A 16854-nucleotide genomic window follows, 5' to 3' on the forward strand; every position below is an offset into this window, starting at 1 on the left:
ATTTTCAACAAATCTTTCGACCCTATCAAAAAATTTCCCATCCAAAACATTTTAGAAAGATTGCTCCATAATAAGTAACTCTATTTTTTTTTCTGTCTTCTTTTAAGAGTTTTTATTTACTAAAGATATTGTAATTTAGTTAGTATATTTAATGTGTTGATAATAATATTCATAGAAATTATTACAAAAATAATTTGAAAATCATATTTATTTACTTAATAATATGTGATGATATGAACAAATTAATATTATGTTAAAAAGAAAATGAAAGACATCCATAAATTAATCAAACAAAAATACTACATTAGTAATAATAAAGAATAAGTAACTGAATATGTAATTATTTTACATTTCTGATAAATAGGTTTACATATGTTTTTTCTGTTTTTTTTTTCAAGTTCTGTTAAGTTTAGTAGGTAGAGTTTTTTCTTTTTGTTAAATGTATTGTTAAGAATTCAGCACCAACTTAATTATTTACTTATGATAAGTCAAGGAAAATCTAGAATATTCCGGAGTTATAGAGAATTGAAGGAAGATCTCTAGAAATGTTTTAGATAGGGTAGTTCTAGAATTAAGTAGTTGGAGGAATATTCTAGAATAGAGTAGAAAAATATGCTTAGCTAGATTGTTCCATCATCTTCTATAAATAGAGGTGGTCCATTTGAGTTGTAAGCAACCAAGCAAGAAACAAACTAAGCAACCAAGTAAGTAATAAAGCAAGAGAGCAAACAAGTGTGAGTGCTCAAGTAAAAAGTGTTGCTGAAACAAGCAATAAGTGTGATCAAAATTGTAAGACCGAAGCAGATTCTTACTTTGATATAATAAAATTCAAGTTGTGAGAAGTTGATTGTGTCCGCCGTCTCCAAACAAACAATATCCAACATATATGAGAATAAAAAGACTCATTTTTAGCAAATAGTATATCAAAACTGCTCAAAAATATACTTAAGGGACACTTTCGAATCTATCCCCAAGTATAAGGGATATTTTTATTATTTTCTCACATTTTAGGTAGGATTTTACCCAAATTTTGTTAAAGTTTTTTTTTTTTTTTGGGTAAACAATGAGGCAAAATTAAGGGGGCATGTGTTCAGTAGAAAGAAAATATATTTCAATTTTCTCACGTTCAACTGACTAAATTATTTTGAAAAATAAGCTTCTTAAAAATGAGTAAAATGACTTTTCAAATTAAACATCTTTTTCACCCTCCAATATACTTCATCTCTCATCCCCCCCCCCCCCCCCCTCCATTGCCTCATTACCACCACTTCATACCCCTACCTCCCCACCCTCGCTTTTTATGGTATTTATCGAAATTATATAAATATTATTAGAATAAATTTTTTGCTAACCTACCAAACACATAAAATAAGTCAAATTTGTTTGAATTGACTTTTAGTTTTTGATTTATAAGTCAAAACCCATAAATTAGAATTAGTCAAAAGTCATAAGTTAGAAATCATAACTTATGAATTTTGGCTTATTTTTATTAGTTTAGTTTAAAATCAAGTACTTATAAATAACTTTTTAAATTTATCCATACACTAAAAAAGTACTTCAAAAATTATCGGCAGCAAATCCTTCTTACTTTTTTTTATGCGAATTGAATACGCAGCTCTAAGACGAGGGAAGCACTTAAAAGCCCCTTTATTCATACATTGAATTTCGAGATAGCCAGATAGCAACGGTCTTCTTCTAGCTCCTCGCGGATTCTCTGTATTCTCTTCCGAACAACACATTTCCTCTTTCTGTTAAGTAATTCTAAAGAAAAAGTCTCTCGGACGAGGAAAGAAGGAGCTTTTTTTCGAGTTGCGTAGAAGAAGCACTGCAAAAACTGTGGGAATTAGGAACTAACTTCGTTCTATTGCCTAATGTCTGAGCTAACATTAAGAAATAGGCAGAATGCTTAAGAATAAAAGAAGTTGTGTTTTCAGGTAGCTATGAAATTGCTGCTAGTAGACTAAAGGCTATTCCCTCCCTAATCCTAAGGTAACCGCTACACAACTCATTTCCTAGGCAAGCGGACGGCGCAACCCTGAAACAAGTTCTCAAATCAATCTATTTGAGCCCTTAAAAGTTGTATAATTTTATGTGTGAAGTATAGTGAGAGTGACACAAATCTCCTTTTTTTCAAATAGGGAAAGCAAATCCTAATCATCAGATAAGACGAGATCATTAGAATACGAAACTGCCTAAAAATTATTTTAACTTAATACACCTAAATCAAATCAATCCAAACTGACTCTAAAAAATCCACTTATTTTTCTAAAAACCATCTTTCAAAAAAAAAAAAAATTCCTTCCTACTAAACACATCGTAACTAATTTTTATATAACAAAACAAAGAATAGTAATTTATAATGACGTATAGTCTCCACTGCCAGTCTGGGATTCTTAATGCTTATAGTTGGTAAGATTTTCAATTATTTCCATCTTCTAATATTTAAAAACAAATAAGAAAATAATATTATAATGCAATTTGGAGTCTAATTATTTTCTACACAAATATATGAAATGGCTAACCAAAATTAGGAAGGATTCATTGCTCGTCTTCATGGTCAAATTTGAGGCAAGCATCAACGTATAATTCTATATTGTAATTTTTTACTCAATAGTCTATTTTTTATTTCAGATTTTAAAGATCTGCAAAATAAACTTTATTTAATTTACAAAAATATGATATACCAACAAATTGAATAAATAAAAAAAAAGCCACTCGTACATTCATACTTGTTAAATTCATTGTGAATAATGTCTTAATAAGTGATTCCATATATTAATTAATTAATTCAGATTTTATTTATTTTGTGCATGTGGTGACAATGATAATTCTGTTGAGAATATTTTTAGAACGTTTTGTCAATAAATTGGACAAGTTCAATACATTAGTAAAGAATAATATTTTTGAACTTACAAGCTACATTTATGTTCTTAAGTTAAATCCAACAATAATATTTGCAGGAGGTTGAAAAGCCAAAAATTTCAAAGAAAAATGCAGAAGGAATTGGATGCAGTAATAAGAAAACTAAATGTGTTGAGAAAATGCTGAAGGAGATAAAAATGGAGATCTGCAGAAAGGGAGAGAGACCGAAGACACGGAAAATTAAATGCAAACTGGAAACAGCCGGTTAAAGAAGAAGGTATAAAATAGTCATATACAGTGACGGTGGATACTAGTTAATCTCGTAGTTTATACTGTAGTTTCGCCTATAGAAAGGATCATCACAAAAAAAAAAACTAAGGAAAATACAAATATTACAAAACAGAAGAGTCATTCTACTAGGATTACAGAGCACCCAACATAAGAATACATAGCATCTATTCTCTTCAGCCAATTTTCTCTTCTTCTCATCGACTACTACGTACCCTCACTAACAATGCACAAATTGAAGATATATCCATAATCAATAGAATACAGTGGAAAAAAATTAAAGCACTAGATAAAGAACATAACAATGAAATAGAAAAAGTGATGTATACTTGGTAAAATCAGTAAGGAGTGTAGTAGTACCCTCCAGCAGGTGGCACTCCAACGCCATTTACTGGTGGCATGCCATAAGGCATCCCAGCTGGTTGTGTACCATAGTATCCGCCGCTGCTGATCTTGGACAAACTCGTCTGTCCTTGCATCCCATTTCTAGCGTATTGCTGCCATACAATTTGCTCCTGTACAAGTAATTGCTGTTTCTTCTCCAAATCCGCCATTTGTACATACGACGGAGGTGGGACAGTCAAAGATGCAGCAAATGGATCCAGTCCAACTGTCTGGACTGTTCCATCGGGTGCAGGGAGTGCTAAAACCGGTGTTGAACTCTTCCCTAGCCCAGGTAATGCCACACTGCTCGCACTACCACCACTTGACTGGGCAGTGGCAACATGTTGCCTAACCATCCCTTGATCATACATGCCATTCAACAGCAGCGGATCAAGTCCACCACCCATTGCTGCCTTCTGCTGAGACAGATGACTAGCTGTCTCAACCAAAGCCAACTCCCAATCAGCCTTACCACTCTCAGCCGCTGGATTCTGCCAAGCAGAGGTCACCTCAGGTCCCCCATTTGAGGAGAATGCTTCCCATGATCCATTGTTTGTTCCAGGCCCTGCAAACAATGCCAACGCAAATTTGTTTCCTTGATCATCGGCAGTAACACCTTCCTCCCTTAAATCCATCAAATCCCCAGTCTCCTGAACCACCGCCGCTGGCTTAGGAGACTCTGGTTCAGGTGGTGGTGGTGGAGTATAATCCTCTGGTGGAGGCAATGCTTTAATCTCATTCATATCTGGTGCTGGTTCTTCTGGTGGAGCTGGCAGAGCCTCAACTTTCCTCTCGGGACTTTTTGTTGCCTTAGCCCTATCCCTCACAAACTCTTCTAGTGTATCCAATAGCTTGCTTGTTATCCTCTGAACTTCTGGATACTCGGACGACCTAGCAATACCAATATCCTTGCACCAGTTATAGAATCCCACCATCTCATCGATCTGCTTTGATGCGCTAGCATATGCATCAAAGGCCTTAACACAATCCTCATACTCCATGTCAAAGAATTTATCCAACAAAATAGCTAAAACCTCACATATATCAGCATAAAGCTGAAAACTTTCTTTCACCATAGGATACAAAGTAACCAACACCATTCTTTCATTTTTCGCTAATCCAGTTGGTCGACAAGACAAAAACCGATCCAACAACCTCTGCAAATGACTCATCTTCCCAAAGATCCTCTCGGGTTCCATCTGCCGCAATGGGGTCACATCTTTCTGATCCTGTACTGTTGACTCCCTCACATCCCCAGATGATCTGGACTTCCTCATTCCATAATCAGGCTCATCTCCGAACTCACCATAATCATAGCCTCTGTTGTTAGAGGCAGGTGGAGATCTCCATCTTTCTTCTCTAGACCCATATCTCTCAATCTCTCCACCACCCCCATTTTGCTTCCTCTCAAAAACCATCATCTCCAATCTTTGATCTAAATACAAAGCATAAGTTCTAACAAAGGCCGAATGATCCCATGAATTAGAATGAGCCTCATCGCGAAAATCAGACAAATTAAGAAGTCTAGTGCCTCTCCTGGTGGCATACATAATTTCTTGGTGAAAAACAGGATCACCATCATTGAGAAGACGGTGAATGAGCATCAAACACTTTATGGCAACGATCCAATCCCTGGTTTTACCTAACCTTTTAGAAATAGATGAAACACAAGCAGTGACATAGCCACGTGAAGAAGAAGTCAAGTGAAGAATCTCCCGGATATACTTCTCGCTTGCAGGGTCATCATCATGGCTTGTCGCCTTAACAATAGCAACTTCCAGCTCCGGTGCCATATTACTCCCTACTTTCGCAATCCCTATGCTCGTCTGGTCCTTCACCGCCCCAATCGCCTTCCGAATCGTGCTCGGCGCCATGATACCCTTTTCAGATTTTTCTTTTTAAGACCAAAAATTCAAAGGTTACAACTTCAAATCATAATACACGAACAACTACAAAACTAAAGAAACAACAACTACGTAACTATATCGATCTAAATCCCAATATCATTGGGTTGAATTCTGACAATAAGAATACTCTATTATTATTTGGAGTCCATATTTCACACAATTCAGGAAACCCAAGAAAAAAATTCATATCTGTTGACTTGAAAATACTATACAAGTTTCTATATTTGCTCCATTAAATTCAAATACCAAAAATTACACCGGAACACAAAATATCTAGCGAAGACTTGAAAGTATAAGTTTTTATATTTTCTCCATTAAATTCAAAAATTCTTAAACTTCACCCAGAACAAAAGATGCAACAACTAGAAAATCAGCCGTAAAAATAATTTTAAAAAAATGGGTTGAAGTAGATACACACCAGAAGCAAGAAAACAAGGTCGGAAGATTGGACAAAACACAATAAGAGAAGAGAAAATGGATTGCCGACAAATGGTGGCCTGAATTTTTCTCTCTAGATTTGATGCAAGAGGAGAGGGAGAAAATGGGAATATAGTTTTATTAAAGAGAGAGTGGAGAAAAGGAAAGTAGATCTATAAAACTGGAGGACAATATGGACCGTTGGATCAGAATCGTAGAGGAAAGAGTGTCGGAGCAACATAATAAGTTGTTCGAAAGAAAGACAGTGTGGTGCACATATAATATGCGATCAACACAAAATGGACAAGTGTTGTTTATTTTAGAGTTAAAGGTAATGTCTTAACACCCCCATTATCATGCTTTAGTATTTTCATATTTAATTCACGTTTGAACGTTGCTAATTAAATATTATTTATTTTAGAATTATTGAAATTGAAATTGAATTTGCATTTGAATTGGATTTAAATTAAAAAATTTTAAAAATATGATTTACACTCTCAATTTCTAAAAAGTAGCAAAATTCCTCAACTTGACTAATTTCACTAGTGCAACATGCTCCAAGTCTCATGGTAGTGTCGCTAGTGCTCACACTTTTCTAGTTTGTAGGAAGTGTGGTAAGAACCACTTGAGGGAGTGTATGACTGGCGGTGGTAGTTGTTTCGATTGTGGCCAAGTCACAGATTGAGGGAGTGCCTAGTGGCCTCACTAAGGGGCAAGGATGTTCGTCAGAAGCCTCATAACAACCCTTCAGCAGCTCCAGCAGGTCACTCGACTCGGTAGGGTGCCTCATCTAGTGCAGGTGGCGGTCTTTCTAGAATAGGTTTGATGCTTTGTAGAACCGTCGGGATCGAGAAGATTCCCCTAATGCTGTAGTAACTGGTATGTTATGTGTCTTTCAACTTGTTGTTTATACAGTACTAGATCCAGAAGTCACACTTTCCTTTGTGACTCTTTATATTGCAATAAATTTCTATGTCAGTCCCGACATCTTACCAGAGCCCTTCTTAGTCTCTACTCATGTTGGTGAGTCATTCTCAGATAAACAGGTATACAAAAATTTCCGAGTGTCAGTTTTCAAAAAGTCACCACATTTGCTCTAATGGAGTTGGACATGCTAAATTTTAATATAATTCTTGGCATAAACTAGTTACACTCTTGTTATGCCTCAGTCGATTATAGAACCAAATTCGTTAAATTTTATGTTAAGATGTCCCACACCGATATAGGGATGAGAATTTAGTCTCCTTATATAGACTTGGACAAACCTCCCCTCATGAGCTAGCTTTTGGGGTTGAGTTAGGTCCAGGTGCCATATCTTTACATGGTATCAGAGCCAAACTCATCCCAATTTGTTGTTCACTGATGATGGGCCTCCATTTAGAAGTGTTCATGCTCCAGTTGAGGTTTGGAGTGCGGGGGAGTATTAAGATGTCCCACATCGGTAGAGGGATGAGAATTTGGTCTCCTTATATAGACTTGGACAAACCTCCCCTCATGAGCTAGCTTTTGGGGTTGAGTTAGACCCATGTGCCATATCTTTACATTCTAGTTTCCTAATGAACCATTCATATAGTGAAAGTGTAGTACATCAATGTCTATAGGTCGGGTTTTCTCTTACCTTAAGGCTAGAAATATGATATCTAAGGGTTGTATTTATCATTTAGTCTGAGTTAAGAATTACACGTCCGAAACCCCAACCTTTCAATCAGTTTTAGTGGTAAATGAATTTCCAAAAGTGTTTTCCAAAGATCTTCCTGGTGTCTTTTCTTAAAGGGAAATTTATTTCGGAATAGACTTTGTTTTAGATACCTAACTGATCTCTCCATGAGGTGCTCTAGTTCTCTTCATGCGTAAAAATGATAGTTCTCACAAAATGTGTATTCATTACCGCCAGCTGCGCTAAGACACAATCAAGAATAAGTATCTCATTTCTAGAAACGATGGCTTGTTCGATTAGCTTCATGATACTAGAACTTTTCCAAGGATTGACATTAGATCAAGCTATCATGTCACAACCCAAAGTACATCCTAGACGTGACATGAAGAATAAGACCCTGAAAGATCCTAAACAACCCACTTGACATAAGCATGAGATAATGAAATACAATTTAAGAGATATAATCAAGATAAGTCTCACATCATAAAATGACATAAACTATACCAACATAGTACATAAGAGATACGCGATAAGCTACTAGGTCTAACACAAGTCTTTCTAACATCGTAAGAGTGGTTGGGATGTAACTCATACACCACGTACTGAAATTAGAAAGGAAATAAAAGCAATCAGGTGTCTATGGTGTTGCCCTCGAACCATAAGGACTCACTAATCCAAATGATCAAGATGAACAATTTCGATGTAAGCACATCCAAGGGGAGGAGCGCCGTACCCTATATTATAAGACAATATAGGTAGAAGTATACATTAGTACATTAAATGTACTAAGTATGGGGAAATGCATAAAAATATAGGCATATGCATGATAATCTAAAGAACTTTAAACATGATAAACATGACCAAGTAAAACACAGTAAGAGCCTTTAAAAGAAACCATGAATCATAATCAAGGTTGATCTTAGGCGTATTTATATGCCTATAAATCTAATGATGTCCGTATTTAAGCCAAGTTTGAAATCAATTTGTGTTTGTTTATAGTCTTATCGAGTCTTTTGGTTGTATATGAGCTAACCAACATGATCAGTTGTGTAGGTAAGGTTAAATGGATAAAAAAGCACTGAAATGGGCATCGGGAATCACAAGGGGACACAAGTGAAAAGAAGCAAGAAAGAAGAATAAGAAAATGAACAAGTTACATATGTATCATCTCTGCGTCGCGGGGAGGAATGTCATTCCTGGGTGCAAATTAAAATTTGGGACAGAACTCTCCGTGTCCTCTCCGTGTCGCGGAGAGGAAATGTTGATTTTGTGCGAGATTCATCATTTGAACCAGAGTGGTCCGTGTAGCAGCCGCGTCGCGGAGAAGAGCAAAAATGTTTAAGTGGAAGTTTAAAGACCCCTCTACGTTGTGCCCCTGTGTGCCATAGTTGGCCGTTTCGACTTTAGTATAAATAGGTTTATATTTTATTTTATTAAAACATTCTTTTTTGGGGTTTTGAAGAACGATGACTTGGAGAGCTATTTCATCATTTTTTAGGGTTCTTTCCTAAACTCTTTTACTTTCGATCTCTTTATGATAATTAAACATTGCTTGATCAAAATTATTGTTATGAGTAGCTAAATACCTTAGTTTTAGGGCTGTGGCTACATGATGATTGTAATCTATTGAGTTTTCATTGGGTTAATATTGATTATCATATGAATCTTTCTTAGGTTCTTATTTTTTGTATTTCGTGCCTGATCACCATTGAAATAAATACATTGTCCGGATTGAACTCAAGAGAGGAATAACAGGATAGAACGTGGGGCATAAGGAGCATGATTTTCTCTGAATAATTAGGGTTAATTTGTATCTAGGATAGATATATACCTAGAAACCATGCTTGGTCACTATACAGGAAGAAATCATAATGCTCGGCACTTGGTCCAACCAATCCTTGCTCAATGATGTAGTTAGGTTGTCATTTATCGTATGCGATTAGAGGTCGAGAGACCATGATCATACATTTAACCCTGTGATCATTGATTCGATAGTTGATAAACACCCATTTAAATAATATAAATTGCATGAATCCTAACAAGAGCTACAACCCTTGACTTTACCCAATCATTGTTTGAAACCCTTGAAATTGAATCGCACTTGTTTAGTTTTGGTTAACTTTTAGATTATAGAATAAATCACTCTAGAAATATTGATAACACTTGTGTTTAGCTTAAAGTATTGGAACAATCAAGTTATTCTAATCGTAAGTCTCTGTGGGTACGATACCTGACTCTTTAAAAGAGCCACTTTAATACTTGAATGACCACGTACACTTGCGTGTGTTATTTGGGCGCAGTAAGTTTTTGGCGTCGCTGTCGGGGACTTTGAATTATGAAGTATTTGATTTTTCTGATTTCTGAAGTTAAAAAGCAAGTGTTGACAACTTGATCTTAGTAATTCATTTTGCAGGTTGTGTTGAAAGTCCAAACTGGACGACGATCAAGGATTGATAGAGCCTCTAGCTGAACTGGAAAGATTTATTCACTACCGGAGAAGGCAGAGAAGACTCACTTACCCAGTCCCTCTTGTTGCTAGTGAACCAACATCTCCAGTAGCAAGAGTTGAGCAAGAGGAACCTGTTGTAATGGCTGATATGAAAGTAAGAGACGTGGCAATACCACGTACCACCAATGTGACTTCATGCATTTAGAAACCCGAGGCTGGTGAAAGGTTTGAACTGAAGCAGAGTATGGTGTAACTATTGCACACTAATGGACAGTTCACTGGTCTGTCGCACGAGGATCCAACAGTCCATATACAGAATTTCCTTGAGATCAGTGATACTTACACTCTAGCTCGAGTGAATGTGGATTATGTGAGGCTCACTCTATTCTCCTTTTCTCTGCTCGGGGAAGCAAAAAGATGGCTAAATTTTGAGCCCGCTAACTCTATTACCTCTTGGGATGATCTTGCACAAAAGTTCCTTAACAGATATTTCCCATATGGGAAAATAGCTAAGTTAAGGAGCAACATCTTGAGTTTCAGACAGAAAGAAGAAGAGAACTTGTACCAAGCTTAGGATAGGTTTAAATCGATGTTGATGAGATGTCCACATCATCATCAGGCTAACGAGGTGTTGGTCCATACCTTCATTGAAGGATTGGAGCCTAACACCAAAATTTTACTTGATTCAGCTGCAGGTGGTCAGGATTTGGAGAAGACTTATGCTGAGCTATTCACCTTGCTGAACAAGATATAACAGGGTAACCCTAAATGGAACGGAGGAGGAGCGAAACTTGTGATACAGAAAACTGCATGTATGTTAGAAGTAGATGCAGTGACTGCCTTAACTACACAGATTGCTACGATGTAGAACATGATGAACACTCACTTCATCAATCTATCATTGGGACAACAGAGCGCTCAGGTGAATGTATTCCAACAACCACCAACATGGTGTTTAATATGCGGAGATGATGATCATCGTGCAGAGGTGTGTGGTGCAAACTCGGATTCTATGAATTTTGTAGGGAATGCACAACGAGGAGGAGACCAGTAAAACTATGGAAATTCTTACAATCCTAGTTGGCGTAACCATCCAAATTTCTCATGGGGAGGTAATCAGAATCAGGCCCAAGGCCAAAACTAATATAGACCCCAGGGAAATGCACATGGGCATCAACAACAGGCCCCACGGGAGCAGCCAAATAAGCAGTCTAATAATATGAGCATGAAGGAGATGCTGAATAAGATTATGGCTGATCAAGCCCAGTTAGCTGCTAGCTACACAGAATCCAGAGAAATAATTCAGGCAGTTTGCTAGTGCCCAGAACTCATGACTGCAAGAAGGTTTGCCGGGAGACACTGATCCAAATCCCAAGCAGGTAAATGCGGTAGGTACACACAGTGGGTTGCAGTTGGAGGAGTTAGTTCCAAAGAAAAGAAACACTGAATCTGTGAGTAAAGAGAGTGCACCCAAGGAGAGTGAGCTTGTTGCACAAGAAGAAAGAGTGAAACCAATAGTGAAACCACCTCCTCCATTCCCACAAAAGTTCAAGAAACAGAAGGAGGATGAATGTTTTGGTAAGTTTCTCTCTCTTTTGAAACAAGTTCATATTAACATGCCATTGATAGATGTTTTGCAGGGTATATCCAGGTATGCTAAATATGTGAAGGAGATTGTGGCAAACAAAATGAGGCTCACTGAATATGAGACTGTAGCACTTACTGAAGAGTGCAGCTCCCGAATCCAAAATAAGTTGCCCACCAAACTGAAAGATTTGGGTAGTTTTATGCTTCAGAACACTATAGGGCAGAACATTCATGTGCGAGGATTGTGGATCTAGGAACTAGTATAAATTTGATGCCAACTTCGTTGTATAAAAATCTGGGGTTGGGTAGTCCTAAACCTACTACCATTATCTTAAAATTGGATGATAGATCTGTTGCTAGGCCTTAGGGTGTTGTAGAGGATGTCTTAGTGCAAGTGGGATCGCTGATATTCCAGTAGACTTTGTAATGCTGAATTTTGAGCCAGATCCTGAGGTCCCATTCATCTTGGGAAGACCTTTCTTGGCTACATGACGTGCTATGATAGATGTAGCAGTTGGGCAACTCACTATGCGGGCACATGATAAAGTGGAGGTGTTTGATGTGTACAAGGCATTGAAGCTCCCAGCTGTATATGAAGAGTTGTCTGCAATAACTATTATAGATCTTGAGGTAGAGGCTAGATATATTGTGTCCAAGGACCTGTTAGAGCGAGTGCTAATAAGAGATGATATCTATGGGGATGCTGAGGCACAGGAAATGGTGCAATTTGTTGATGTGGCACTGGTAGGTACATCAAGAGATCAATGGGAGCCTTTAAATAGGGTGTTGGGTCTTCCACCCAAGCCCTCCATTGAAGAAGCACCCCAGCTGCAGTTAAAAGCATTGCCAGCCTACCTTAGGTATGCATTCTTGGGTGAAGATAATACCTTACCAGTTATTTTGTCTGCAACATTATCTAATTCCTAGGTGGAGGCAACATTAATCATATTGAGGAAGAGAAAAGCAGCCTTGGGTTGGCAAATGTCTGACATCCATGGAATCAATCCCACGTTGTGCATGCTTAAAATTTACATGGAAGAAGGGCATAAGCCGAGTGCACAACATCAAGGGAGGCTAAATGTAGTGATGAAGGATGTGGTGAGAAAAGAGGTGATCAAGTGGTTAGATGCAGGGATTGTGTACCCCATATCAAATAGTAAATGGGTGAGTCCAGTACAGTGTGTGCCCAAGAAGGGAGGAATGACGGTGGTAACCAATGAGAATAATGAATTGATCCCCACAAGGACAGTAACTAAGTGGCGCATCTGCATGGATTACATGAAGTTGAATGATGCCACTAGAAAGGACCATTACATAGTGTCTTTTATTGATCAGATGTTGGATAGATAGGCGAGGCAAGAATACTACTGCTTCCTAGATGGCTACTCAGGTTATAATCAGATTGTTATTGCACCAGAGGACCAGGAGAAAACTACATTCACTTGTCCGTATGGCACTTATGCATTCAAACGCATGCCCTTCGGATTATGCAATGCATCGGTGACATTTCAGAGATGCATGATGGCAATATTCCATGATATGGTAGAGGATTTTGTTGAGGTGTTCATGGATGACTTCTCGATGGTTGGTAAGTCGTTTGACCTTTGTTTGATTAATCTTGACAGGGTTCTTGCTAGGTGTGAAGAAACAAATCCTGTGTTGAACTGGGAGAATTGTCACTTCTTAGTTTGAGAGAGGATTGTGTTGGGGCACAAAATCTCCAAGAATGGGTTGGAAGTTGACAAAGCCAAAGTGGAGGATATTGAGAAGTTGTCACCATCCATCACAGTAAAGGGAGTTAGAAGTTTTCTAGGACATATTGGGTTTCACAGGAGATTCATCAAGGTTCAAAGACTGCAAAACCCATGTGCAGCCTGTTAGAAAAAAAGGTGAAGTTTGTATTTGATGAAAAGTGTTTGCAGGCATTTGAGCTGTTGAAGAAGAAGTTGATAGAAACTCCTATTCTGATTGCTCCTAACTGGGAGCTTCCATTCGAGCTTATGTGTGATGCCAGTGACATAGCGGTTGGGGCAGTGCTTGGGCAGCGAAAAGATAAGGTGTTTCATTCCATCTACTATGCTAGCAAGACACTTGATGCAGCCCAATCAAATTATACTGTCACTGAGAAAGAGATACTGGCATTAGTGTTTGCATTTGATAAGTTCAGGTCATACTTGGTAGGAACCAAGGTTGTAGTTTACATTGATTATGTTGCAATCATGTATTTTTTTAACAAGAAGGATGCCAAGCCGAGGCTGATTAGGTTGATATTTCTCTTGCAAGAGTTTGATCTGGAGATTAAAGATATGAAGGGAACTGAAAACCAGATAGCTGATCATCTGTCTAGATTGGAGGACTCATCTCATGTGAAGAATGAAGGGTAGATTCACGAAGAGTTTCCTGATGAGCAATTGCTTGCCTTGGACCTTGCTCAAGTGCCTTGGTATGCTCACATTGTAAATTTTTTGGTAAGTGGTTTATTTCCACCCGGGGGCTCAACACATCAAAAGCAGAGGCTGAAGTATGATACATGCTCCTACATATGGGATGAACCCTTCTTATTCAAGCAGGGACCTGATCAGATGGTACGAAAGTGTGTAGCTAAACAAGAGGCAGTACAAGTGTTGAAGAGTTGTCAGTCTTTGCCATATGGTGGACACCGCGGGGGCTAACACACTGCACATAAGGTATTGCAATCTGGTTTCTTTTGGCCTACTCTGCTTAAAGATGATGATATGGTCTTGGAGGGCTATGATCAGTGTCAAATGATGGGCACCATTTCTAGAAGGCATGAGATACCATTGAGAAACATACTTGAAGTTGAGATCTTTGATGTCTGGGGGATAGACTTCATGAGACCATTCCCATCGTCCCGTGGATATCAATACATCTTAGTGGCAATGGACTACGTGTCCAAGTTGGTAGAGGCAGTTGCATTACCATCTAATGATGCAAAGGTGGTAGTGAAGTTCATTAAAAAGCACATCTTCACCAGGTTTGGAACTCCAAGGTCCATGATCAGTGATGGAGGTACACACTTTATTAATAGTTCAGTGTGAAATTTGTTGGCCAAATATGGGGTAAGACACAAAGTATCTGTAGCGTATCATCCCAGACTAGTGGGCAGGTAGAAGTGTATAATAGAGAAGTGCAGCAGATTCTCCAAAAGACTGTGAATGCCCAAAGGAAAGATTGGGCTGATAAGTTAGATGATGCTTTGTGGGCATACCGGACTGTATACAAGACACCGATAGGGACTTCTCCTTATCGAATGGTGTTTGGAAAAATATGTTACCTCCTAGCTGAATTGGAGCATAAGGCATACTGGGAGATCAAAAAGTTGAATCTGGATGCTGAGTTAGCTGGAAAGAAAAGGATAACGCAGTTGCATAAGTTAGAAGAGTTCAGGGTTCACGCCTATGAGAATGCTAAGCTTTATAAAGAGAAGACCAAAAGCTGGCATGACAAGCATATTGTGTCACGCACCTTTGAGCCTGGTCAATTAGTGCTGCTATTTAACTCACGATTGAAGTTGTTCCCCGGAAAGCTTCGATCTAAGTGGAGTGATCCGTTTGAAGTTGTGAGGATGACCCAACATGGTGCGGTGGAGCTAAGGAACAAGGATAAAATCTCTACTTTCCTTGTGAATGGGCAGCGAGTAAAGCACTACTTTGGAAATGATGTTGATCGTGAGCTTGAAGCGCTCACATTGAATGATGAATAAGTCATAAGATAGGTCATGCCGCGACGTTAAATCAAGCGCTACACGGGAGGCAACCCGTGACCCCTTGTAATAGCTAGAGTGGTTTGTGTAGCAGCCGCGTTGCAGAGAAGAGCAAAAGTGTTCGAGTGGAAGTTTATAGACCCCTCTGCGTCACGCCCTTGTGTGCCATACTTGGACGTTTCGACTTTAGTATAAATAAGTTGATATTTTATTTTGTTAAAACATTATTTTTTTGGGTTTTGAAGAACAACGACTGGGAGAGCTATTTCATCATTTTTTAGGGTTCTTTCCTAAACTCTTTTACTTTCGATCTCTTTATGATAATTAAACATTGCTTGATCGAAATTATTGTTATTAGTAGCTAAATACCTTAGTTCTAGCGCTATGGTTACATGATGATTGTAATCTATTGAGTTTTCACTGGGTTAATATTGATTATCATATGAATCTTTCTTATGTTCTTATTTTTCGTATTTCGTGCCTGATCACCATTGAAATAAACACATTGTCCAAATTGAACTCGGGAGAGGAATAAGAGGATAAAACGTGGGGCATAGGGAGCATGATTTTCTCTGAATAATTAAGGTTAATTTGTATCTAGGATAGGGATATACCTAGAAACCATGCTTGATCACTATACAGGAAGAAATCGTAATGCTCGGTACTTGGTCCAACCTATCCCGCTCAACGATGTAGTTAGGTTGTCGTTTATCGTAGACGATTAGAGGTCGGGAGACCATGATCATACATTTAGACCTGTGATCATTGATTTGATAGTTGATAAACACCCATTTAATTTATATAAATTGCATGAATCCGTATAAGAGATGCAGCCCTGGACTTTACCCAATCATTGTTTGAAACCCTTGAAATTGAATCACGCTTGTTTCGTTTTTGTTAACTTTTAGATTATAGAATAAATAACTCTTGAAATATTGATAACACTTGTGTTTAGCTAAAAGTATTGGAACAATCAAGTTATTCTAATCGTAAGTCTGTGTGGGTACGATACCCGACTCTTTAGAAGGGCCACTTTAATACTTGAACGACCATGTACACTTGCGTGTGCAATTTGGGTGCAACAAAGGTCAATGCATACTTAAAAATATAAGGAATACTTTCATAAAACATTTGAAGAAAAATAGTTCATTTGTGGGATATTTACCGCTAACCGATAATAAGACCATGTGAGCAATAACACGAAATTTGATATGACTCTCACACTGAAAAGGGAAATCTACTTACCAAGGTAGAACTTTGTCACATTCATTCTTTGCTAAAATGGATCCACTAGTTAGGTCATTTAAGACAATCCTACGGAGGCACGTAGTTTATGACAAAGAGATTGCTCCTATAAACCTGGCCTCTATAATGGGAGAGCCTCCATCTCAAGTCCTCTCGGTACTAAGTAAATCCCAATGGAAAAGACATAATCATATTCATATCAAAATACTTAGAAAGACATAATTAATACTATCAATCCAATCATAAATTCATATTAGAGTAGCTCCTTTCAAATCACGATCTCATAAACTTCTTCATAATAGACACTTACTTTTCTAATTAAGCATCTAAATCA

The 16854-nt window shown here is 38.0% G+C and overlaps 3 protein-coding genes across 4 annotated transcripts; 2 read left to right on the top strand and 1 right to left on the bottom strand.

The window, feature by feature from the left end:
* Nucleotides 1-3238: 3238 nt before the first annotated feature.
* Nucleotides 3239-6063, bottom strand: LOC125878512 (putative clathrin assembly protein At2g25430). 2 transcript variants are annotated; one of them, XM_049559791.1, is made up of 2 exons: nucleotides 5860-6063; nucleotides 3239-5414 (listed from the first exon to the last, which is right to left on the bottom strand). In XM_049559791.1, exon 2 carries the CDS (start codon nucleotides 5406-5408, stop codon nucleotides 3489-3491), a length of 1920 nt encoding a protein of 639 aa, XP_049415748.1. In that variant the 5' UTR covers nucleotides 5409-5414; nucleotides 5860-6063; the 3' UTR covers nucleotides 3239-3488. The 2 variants fall into 2 exon arrangements, with proteins under 2 accessions (XP_049415748.1, XP_049415747.1); XM_049559790.1 differs by having other exon boundaries at nucleotides 3239-5428.
* Nucleotides 6064-10732: 4669 nt separating this feature from the next.
* LOC125842891 (uncharacterized) lies at nucleotides 10733-12043 on the top strand. The gene is made up of 4 exons (XM_049522172.1): nucleotides 10733-10886; nucleotides 11309-11469; nucleotides 11605-11784; nucleotides 11912-12043. Exons 1-4 carry the CDS (start codon nucleotides 10733-10735, stop codon nucleotides 12041-12043), a joined length of 627 nt encoding a protein of 208 aa, XP_049378129.1.
* Nucleotides 12044-14319: 2276 nt separating this feature from the next.
* LOC125842892 (uncharacterized) lies at nucleotides 14320-15275 on the top strand. Its single transcript, XM_049522174.1, has 2 exons — nucleotides 14320-14508; nucleotides 14601-15275. The coding sequence occupies exons 1-2, from the start codon at nucleotides 14320-14322 to the stop codon at nucleotides 15273-15275; spliced, it is 864 nt and encodes a 287-aa protein (XP_049378131.1).
* The last annotated feature ends 1579 nt before the right edge of the window (nucleotides 15276-16854 follow it).

The sequence above is a fragment of the Solanum stenotomum genome, chromosome 10 (assembly GCF_019186545.1).
Source record: "Solanum stenotomum isolate F172 chromosome 10, ASM1918654v1, whole genome shotgun sequence".
In the NCBI taxonomy this organism is placed as follows: domain Eukaryota; kingdom Viridiplantae; phylum Streptophyta; class Magnoliopsida; order Solanales; family Solanaceae; genus Solanum; species Solanum stenotomum.

Bases quoted from the DNA above. Each gene is read 5' to 3' on its own strand.
- LOC125842892 (XM_049522174.1), top strand. From the start codon at position 14,320: ATGGGCACCATTTCTAGAAGGCATGAGATACCATTGAGAAACATACTT. The intron at 14,509-14,600 runs GTGGTAGTGAAG...CTTTATTAATAG, and splicing joins TACCATCTAATGATGCAAAG to TTCAGTGTGAAATTTGTTGG.
- LOC125842891 (XM_049522172.1), top strand. From the start codon at position 10,733: ATGGAACGGAGGAGGAGCGAAACTTGTGATACAGAAAACTGCATGTAT. The intron at 11,470-11,604 runs GTGAAACCAATA...GATGTTTTGCAG, and splicing joins TTGTTGCACAAGAAGAAAGA to GGTATATCCAGGTATGCTAA. The intron at 11,785-11,911 runs GTGCGAGGATTG...ATCTGTTGCTAG, and splicing joins CTATAGGGCAGAACATTCAT to GCCTTAGGGTGTTGTAGAGG.
- LOC125878512 (XM_049559791.1), bottom strand. From the start codon at position 5,408: ATGGCGCCGAGCACGATTCGGAAGGCGATTGGGGCGGTGAAGGACCAG.